Genomic DNA, 8,612 nt, shown 5'->3' on the forward strand with positions numbered 1-8,612 from the left:
CTGGGCGGGAGTAGCCAGGAGAGAAAGGAGATATTGGTGGGAATGTGTTAATGCTTCAGAGCTTGTGAGAGCAAATGCTGTGTTAAACACTCATCTGGAAGATCAGGCAGGGAGTGATAAGGATAAACACGGTAATAAAATATTTACGACTCCTAATTTAAGGCACACAACCTTTGGGGCATACTAGCTTTGAAACAAAAATGCAGTACTAATATGTCATTCGGCTGAGTTGTCTTAGGAAAACAGACAAAATTTGTGGTTTTTGTTTTAGTGTCTTTGCAGGATATAACGATGAGAAAGGCTTTCCGGAGCTCTACAATTCAAGATCAGCAGCTTTTCGACCGCAAGACTTTGCCTATCCCATTGCAAGAAACATACGATGTGTGTGAGCAACCTCCACCTCTCAATATCCTCACTCCTTACAGGTCAGCAGATGAGTTAAACCCCCGCTGTCTGCCTCACACTCCAGGTTTAAGTGCTTGGTTTGTGCAATTTTTAATTGCTTTTGAGTCTAGCTAACAGTCCTACCTACTGCTTTCAGGAAACCTTTATTCACAGATGAGCTTTGTAGGTTCTGACATACAAAAGCCAGGGCCGGTTTGAGTGATGACTATGAGTAGCCACCAGCAAAGGCAGTAAGTACCATGGAACTGTGTCACAGAAGTTGCCCTTGTCTTTCTAATTTAAATTTTAGCCATAAGAAAGTGAAGCTTGAAATTCCCCAGTACTGACAGACATCTTCATTGCAATCTGTCTGTTCCCAGTGTATACATCTGCCCTGTCTGTATAATGGATATGCAGGTTTTTAATACTTTCCACCACTTACTCTGGTGAAGTCTGGAATTACTCAGTTTCTTGGAAATTCTTTCCCAGGGTTTGTTAAATGGGCAGTTAAAGACGTACAGCCCATATCCTGGGGAAAATGATATTGAAATTGTTGTTGGAAGCTGTAGTTCAGCATGCATGTAAGTAACATTGAACTGAAAGTTTGGTAGCCCCTTTGGATCTGGTAAGATAGTGAGTTCGTAGGACACTGTGGCAATGGGAAGGCTCTCTGTTCTAAGCAGTGCTCCTGCTTTCCAGACTTTGAGATTTGGCCGAAGTATTTCTAATTACTGAATTTCCCAAAGGACTTGGAAATTTAGTATTCAGGAAAAGTGGACCCTTCAGGTGAGCAACAGTGCTTTAAACTGTTAACCAACTCTGAAAGGCGTCTGTTTTTCCTTTTTTCATAGTTTCCTTTCTGATTTATAAAAAGAAAAGAAAAGAAAAAAGCTGTATTAGTATACTCTATTTTGACAATATTTATTTATTTTGATACATAATCACGTTGTGTCACCTGGAGTGGCCACAAGCTTGTGAGCTTTTCGTCTCTTGCCTTGAGTGCCAGGATCACTGATGTGCACCATCCCTGGCAAGGCACTCCTGTGCACACGCTGTGTGTGAGGTGCTGTCACGGAGGGAAGCACACTTCAGTGGTAAGCGTTGGTCTGCTTGTCTCTCTCTCTCACCTAATACACTGTTGGGCGTGCTGTTTTCCAGGGACGATGGTAAGGAAGGGCTGAAGTTTTATACCAATCCTTCATATTTCTTTGATCTGTGGAAAGAAAAGATGTTGCAAGATACAGAGGATAAGAGGAAGGAAAAGAGAAAGCAGAAGGTATTGTAAAAGATTCAAACACTTGAAGTTACTTTTTCCGTATTCCCTTGTTGTCGTACCCGGGAAAGTCCACCCTTTGGCAGCCCTGTTTTGTTAGGTCCATGCACTAAAGTTCTTACAACTACACAGGTCACAAGAGAGAGTGTCTTCCAGGAGTGAGTAAAGTTGATAAATGAAGCCACAGTGTTTCTGCACCACCAGGCGGCCTAGCTGTCTTCAGCAGGTTACTCTGTTCTCATTCCTGGTGTTTCTGCAACACCACGTGGCCTGGCTGTCCTCCGCAGGTTACTGTATTCTCATTCCTGTGGCCAGCCTGTTGCACTTTACTTTCCACTCTGATAAAATTTTCCCGAATCTGCTTTATTTCATGTTTAAAATCTGATGATTTTACAAGCACATGGAAGGAGGAAGAGACAAGTCTTATTTTGGCACAGCAGAGGCACAGTCTGCCTTCACCATGCCTCTATCTATCTCCACCTTCCTCAGTCCCCATAATGCCCTCTTGTTGGATGCGTATGTGCTAGACAGTGCCCTTGTGTTCTAGCTGGGGTTTGCAGACTGGTGACAGGCAGGCCAGGGTGCCCTGAACACAGGTTTTGGTTGCTAAGCACAAGGGATTTAAAATTGTGCTTGAGGTAGTCCTCCTTAGATGGCCATGCCTGCCAACTTTATAGCATGCCCCATCTTAGACCTGACAGGCTTTGTTCATGTGTCACCTGCTTTGTCCCTACCTTCTCCAGGCCTTTCTACACTGTCTCCCCTGACTTTAGTCTCTGGCCGTTTCCCATACAGATAATTTAGTGTCTTAGTTATTTGACTGGGGTTGGCAGTTCCATCCTTGGTAACGTTGATCTTATTAAAAGTAGGTTTAAGAGTAAGGGTTAGCAATCTTTTCCATCCAAAGGACTTTCTGCTTTAAACCTAGGCATGCACTATTTTGTATCTGAACTCTCTGTTTGAAATTGAGTTACCAAACCATGGTGAGAAACTGGGATTACGGTGACCTCTGATCAATTTTAACTCTGAATGTACACTAAGATGGGTCTCTGTTTTGCTATATTATAATGGCATTACCGTTTTCAGTATTGACCTTAGAGTTTTATTTTGATTGTCATAACCTCCTTTTAAGGATTTAGCATTTTACCACTTGGCTTTGTTTCATTATATCTGTTATAGCAGAAAAATCTAGACCGTCCTCATGAACCAGAGAAAGTGCCAAGGGCACCTCATGACAGGCGGCGGGAATGGCAGAAGCTGGCCCAGGGCCCAGAGCTGGCTGAAGATGATGCTGACCTCCTACACAAGCATATTGAAGTTGCCAATGGCCCAGCCTCTCATTTTGAGACAAGGTTTCATTTTTTGTTTGTTTGTTTGTTTTCCTAGTGAATGATAAAGATTGGATTTGCCTGTAATACCTATACTTCTGTACTAGCATGTCTTGGCTTTTGAACTATTGAGATCTAAATTCTGAACTTATAAATTTTAACCTCCTTGGGGAGGTCATTTTCATATTTGGACTTTTTGTTGTCATTTGTAGAAAAAAAGAAAAGGTTTACAGTGTATACTTTTCTGATTTGTTTTAGCTTTTATCTAAAGGCTTAAGTACCCCCTAGCATTTCAGGTAAAGTGTATTAGAATGCTGTGTGTCTGGACTATTTTTGAGGTATTGATTTCATTGCATATGAAGCAGGGGTTAAGAAGAGGTTTGACTTTGTTCTTTCTCTGTCCCCTGACTTCCTCTCTTTTCCACATCCCTACATTTCAGATGTGTCAGGGATTTCAGACAGAATTCCTTACTTTCTCTTACAGACATGTGGGCTAGATCTGGGTCCTTTCTCAGTGGCCAGGAGCCCTATCTAAGTAACGCGCTACCATAACACACATACTTCCAAGCTTCTGTGGAAAAAGCTATGTGTATTTTATCATATTGATTTTAATGGAAAATAACTTAAAGTTTTCTTTTGAAAACACATGAAAGTCCTGAGGCATAACTAAAATACTGGGGCCTATTTTAAGAGAGTACATACCTAAGAGATACTATCTAGGTGCTTTCCTTAAAGAAATTGAAAGAATGGGGAAAAAAAAAAAAGCTGTCGTAGGCATTTCTGTTTAGGTGAGGTCTGGCCTGTTGACAGTGTAAGTTGAGTACCTTGTGACATGCACTGTGCACGTCTGTTAAACCAGCTCTGCTCCCAGAACGTGCTACGGTCAGTAAACACAGATTCTCATGTGCTCACCTAAAATCTTGTTTTATGTAAATTTCATGTTGTTGTGTCTCAGCTGTATTCTGAGTTTTCTTGCCTCTCTCTGACTGTAGAAGCAGGAGAGTTTGTTTTTACTCCTAGACCTTTGAAAGCCATTAGTTTAAGGAAACAAAATGTCCACGTGGTAATAAGTTCCATTTTTATACTTTCCTCATCAGTCATTGGTTAAAACAATTCACACACAAGTTCACTACTGCGTTCAAGAGACTGACTGTCAGTACAGCGATTCTAACAGATGCACTGATGCTGTGTATTTCTTGAAGGCCACAGACATACGTGGATCATATGGACGGATCATACTCACTCTCTGCCTTGCCATTCAGTCAGATGAGTGAACTTCTGACCAGAGCTGAGGAGAGGGTCTTAGTCAGACCCCATGAACCACCTCCGCCTCCACCAATGCATGGAGCAGGAGATGCCAAGCCCACCCCCACCTGTATCAGGTATGTGGGACAGCCTCATGATGCTTTGACCTTTCCTTTGCAGGGTCAGTCATAAACATTTTAGGCTTTCTGGAAATACTTTCTATCCCAAGCCTGCTATCTCTGTGGAAGCAGCCAAAGCTTGTCCATAAATGTCTTTTTAAAATAAAACCTGGGTTACAAAACCAGGAGGCACCTTTAGACATTAAAGGTATTTGTTCTCCTTCGATTAGAGCTGGCCTTTTCTCCTGGGGTCATTTAGCTAATTGCTTTAAGGATTAGTGTTTGTTTTCAGGTATATAATTATAGCTTTGTTAACTAGCATTATCATGTATAGTTTATTAAGAAAAATGAATTTTTATAATCTAGCAAAGTTATAAAATATGGAGATGTTAGTCTGATATTAAGGAAAATATGTAAGCAACTTGAAGACAATAGAAAGTTGCTTGTAGTAGTATGTCAGTAAGGCTATTTTAAAGTTTTATGTGATCCAACTTAGAAATTAGATAGGCATATTAAAGAGGTTTACTAATAGAGAAATACAGACCATCTTTACCATTTTTAGTTTAAAGTAGGGTAGACCACAGAAGCCTCCTATCCCTGGCTTATTTGGTGTAGTGACCTTAGGAAGAAAGGGGCATAAATGTCCTTGTGTGGTTTTTAATGAACTGCCATTGTCTTCGCTGAAACCTTAACAGATTTGGTACAAAAGCACCATCATCATATTAGCCAAATTCTGCTGTAAGTGTGACTGCAGACACTTCAGTGTGGTGCCGGGGGGGGGGGTAGTGGCGGGGGAGGCACTGCAGCCACCCCCATCACAGCATAGAACTGAACACTGTTTACTGAAGTAAGCACAAAACTCGTGAGGAGGCGTGAGAGTTGCATACAAAGTTAGATTATCATAAGCCAAAGCATTGCCCATTAATTTGCTTGTACACTTTTAGTTCTTATTCTTTGGAATAATGTTAAATAATTTAAAGCGTCTACAGGAACATGTTAGTGCGTTTATTTTGATGTAGCTACTGATAGTCGTTTATAGTTTCTACAGTCGTGTTCCTTTTTAGCTTTCTGATTAATAACGTCTTGAATGTCTTTGTCTTTTCAGTTCTGCTACAGGTTTGATAGAGAATCGCCCCCAGTCCCCAGCTGCAGGCAGAACCCCTGTGTTTGTGAGCCCCACTCCCCCACCTCCTCCCCCACCTCTCCCATCTGCCCTGTCCACCTCTTCACTAAGAGCTTCAATGACCTCAACTCCCCCCCCACCAGTCCCTCCCCCCCCCCCCCCCCCAGCCACTGCTTTGCAGGCCCCAGCAGTGCCCCCACCTCCAGCTCCTCTTCAGATTGCCCCTGGTGTTCTTCACCCAGCTCCTCCTCCAATTGCTCCTCCTCTAGTGCAGCCCTCTCCCCCCGTAGCTCGAGCTGCCCCAGTGTGTGAGACTGTACCAGTTCATCCACTCCCACAAGGTGAAGTGCAGGGGCTGCCTCCACCCCCGCCACCGCCTCCTCTACCTCCACCTGGCATTCGACCATCATCTCCCGTCACAGTTGCAGCTCTTGCTCATCCTCCCTCTGGGCTCCATCCAACTCCGTCTACTGCCCCAGGTCCCCATGCTCCATTAATGCCTCCATCTCCTCCATCACAAGTTCTACCTGCCTCTGAGCCAAAGCGCCACCCATCCACCCTGCCTGTCATCAGTGACGCAAGGAGTGTGCTGCTGGAAGCCATCCGCAAAGGTAGGAGCGCTGTCAGTGTGCTTCTGGAAACCTCCCCAGTACTTAGCTAAGACAGTGCCTCGTTCCACACTTAGAAGCTTTTAGGTTGTCGTGTGTTTATACGAATGGTCTTAGGAAACAGGAATATGTAGAACTTACATTTTAAATGACTTTCAGGGAAAACAACAACACGTTTAACCAGGAGGGCATCTTAAAATGAATGCGAAATTGACAGCCCTGGGTTGGGGGTGTGGCTCAGTGGTTAGGGTGGTTGCCTAGCAGAGCCCTGGGGTGGATCCCGAGTGCTATGGAAGACTGAGTACTCAGTAATCCCAGCACTGGAGAAATAGAGGCAATGGGGGAATCAAGTTCTGGGTGATTCTTGGCTACGCTTAGTCCCATGCCAGCCTAGTCTATGCGAGACTGTCTAAAAAAGAAATTTTAAAGTGTTGGACTTCTGTGATACAGAAAACTTAATAAGAATTCTCTCTAGTACCTATATTAACCTCCTTAAAATGACATTCCTAGTGTAGAAGCTATTTATTTGGGGTATTATTGACATTCATTTTGCCAGATGCCTCTAAAGGACTAAGGTTCTTCTCTTAGAAACAAGAGAGGCCATGTTTAGTCATTTCTTAACTCAGCATTTCCTGAGCAGGAGTCAAGAGTGTACAGAATTAATAGTGCCTTTCCCTCAGGTTCAGGGGACATTAGGACCACAGGTTATATATTCATCCGTGTTTATTTGCCCACAGAGGTGATAGAAGGGTTGTCTGGTTAACTTCTTAGGGGGAGATAGAGCGGAGCATGGTGGATAAATACAGACATCCATAGGACTGTCTCAGTGGGGTGGGGTCACTATCCAGTTTACAGATGATCATGCAACAAGACCTGGTAACTCAGATGCGATCTTCTTTAACTATTAGTGGCACTCGGATGCTTTGGGTTTTAATCCAGAAGGGTTGTGTCTAGTTTTGGGATCTGATTTAAAGCAATAGGTCTGGCTTTGCTCTATCAGGTATTCAGCTTCGCAAAGTGGAAGAGCAGCGTGAACAGGAAGCAAAACATGAGCGGATTGAGAATGACGTCGCCACCATCCTGTCTCGCCGCATTGCTGTGGAGTACAGCGACTCGGAAGATGACTCGGAGTTCGATGAAGTAGACTGGCTGGAGTAAGACAGCCGCCTCGCTCTGTATTGCAAGGCTGAATGCACATGTCCCTCGTGGCGCTTGTTCTTTGAAAATGTTCGGTCATTCTAGTGTTTTGCTTCCTATTCCTCATAATGAATAACCCTTTTCCTCCATTACTTTTGATTTCTATGAAAAGTATTAGCATATATTTCAAACTAAATATTTTGTGGCTTATCTTAATTTTTTCCCCTGGAAAAATATAATTTGGTCCAATAAACTACTAAGTATTAAGCATGGAAAGCTGTTATTAGAGTAGCAGATTCAGTTTTTGATATTCCTTAATTGTGCACTTTGTGATTTTTTTTTTTTTTTTAAATTTGAAGAACGCAACTGAGACTGGAATCTTGAAGGCAGCTCTGTCCATGAATGAGCCTTATTCCGTTTCTTGCTGTTTTAAATGAAGAAACACTGCCTCGATTATATGAATACACTCAGAAAGAACATGTAGCTTGTAGTGTTGAATTCTCTTAAAGGAATGGTTAGCTTTTGTTATCATTTTATTGTTTTTAAAGACTTGCCTTATTTGAACGTTTAGCAGAACCCCCTTCCCACTTATATATTGTGTGGTACAGTTTTGCTTGCCTATAGAAGTTTACATTTTTCCATGTGAAATACTCAGAATAAGCATATGTGTAACTTACATAATGTGAGAATTACAATCTGATGTAATAAACGGTTCATTTTAAAGGCTCTTGGGTGTCGCTCTTTGAATGAGTGCATGGGTAAGGAAGCATGTGAGAGATTTCAGGGAGCAATTTCAGCTCTAGCGGTCCCTTAGTTTTAAAGCTCAAACGGTCTCTTATGTAAGGGGGCTTTATGCCATGGTTTTCTGAAGCTACACAGTTCTGTCTCCGTTCCTTATGGTCTTCACATTCCAGCTTGCCGTCTCCCTCCACCTGCCATGTTGTCAGTGTGACACTACTCCTGTGGCCTTGTGTGATCAGTGTGACACCACTCCTGTGTCCTTGTGTGATAACCATTAGTTGGTATCACATCGGAGCAAGGTGACAGGAAGACACCGTTAATGTCACATTACTTGTGTTAAAGATGCTGAGGAGCCAGCTATGACTTGCTTGCCTGCAGTGCAGTCCAGCACTTGGAAGGCTGACAAGGTTGAGAGTTTGAGGCCAGTCTGGGGTGCATAGTAAGGTCAGATCTCAGTAGAACAAAACAATAACTATACTGAATGGAGTTAGGCTGTTGGTTGGCTGGCTGGTTAGTTAATTGGTTGGCAGGCTGGTTAGTTGATTGGTTGGTTGGTTGGTTGGCTGGCTGGCTGGCTGGTTAGTTGATTGGTTGGTTGGCTGGCTGGTTAGTTGATTGGTTGGTTGGTTGGCTGGCTGGCTGGCTGGCTGGCTG

The 8,612-nt window shown here is 43.0% G+C and overlaps 1 protein-coding gene across 3 annotated transcripts in view; it reads left to right on the forward strand.

The window, feature by feature from the left end:
• Wasf1 (WASP family member 1) overlaps positions 1 to 7,945 on the forward strand; it is a 53,405-nt gene extending 45,460 nt beyond the window's left edge. Inside the window, exons 4-9 of one of the 3 annotated variants that reach the window (XM_029542140.1) lie at positions 272 to 425; positions 1,543 to 1,660; positions 2,837 to 3,009; positions 4,188 to 4,367; positions 5,455 to 6,083; positions 7,081 to 7,940. In XM_029542140.1, the coding sequence (XP_029398000.1) occupies positions 272 to 425; positions 1,543 to 1,660; positions 2,837 to 3,009; positions 4,188 to 4,367; positions 5,455 to 6,083; positions 7,081 to 7,238 (1,412 nt within the window). In that variant the 3' untranslated portion in view covers positions 7,239 to 7,940. Of the gene's footprint in view, positions 1 to 271; positions 426 to 1,542; positions 1,661 to 2,836; positions 3,010 to 4,187; positions 4,368 to 5,454; positions 6,084 to 7,080 lie in introns of all 3 variants that reach the window. The other 2 variants (XM_021204754.1, XM_029542141.1) reach the window with 2 other exon arrangements.
• Positions 7,946 to 8,612: the final 667 nt, after the last annotated feature.

Source organism: Mus pahari, chromosome 9, assembly GCF_900095145.1.
Source record: "Mus pahari chromosome 9, PAHARI_EIJ_v1.1, whole genome shotgun sequence".
In the NCBI taxonomy this organism is placed as follows: domain Eukaryota; kingdom Metazoa; phylum Chordata; class Mammalia; order Rodentia; family Muridae; genus Mus; species Mus pahari.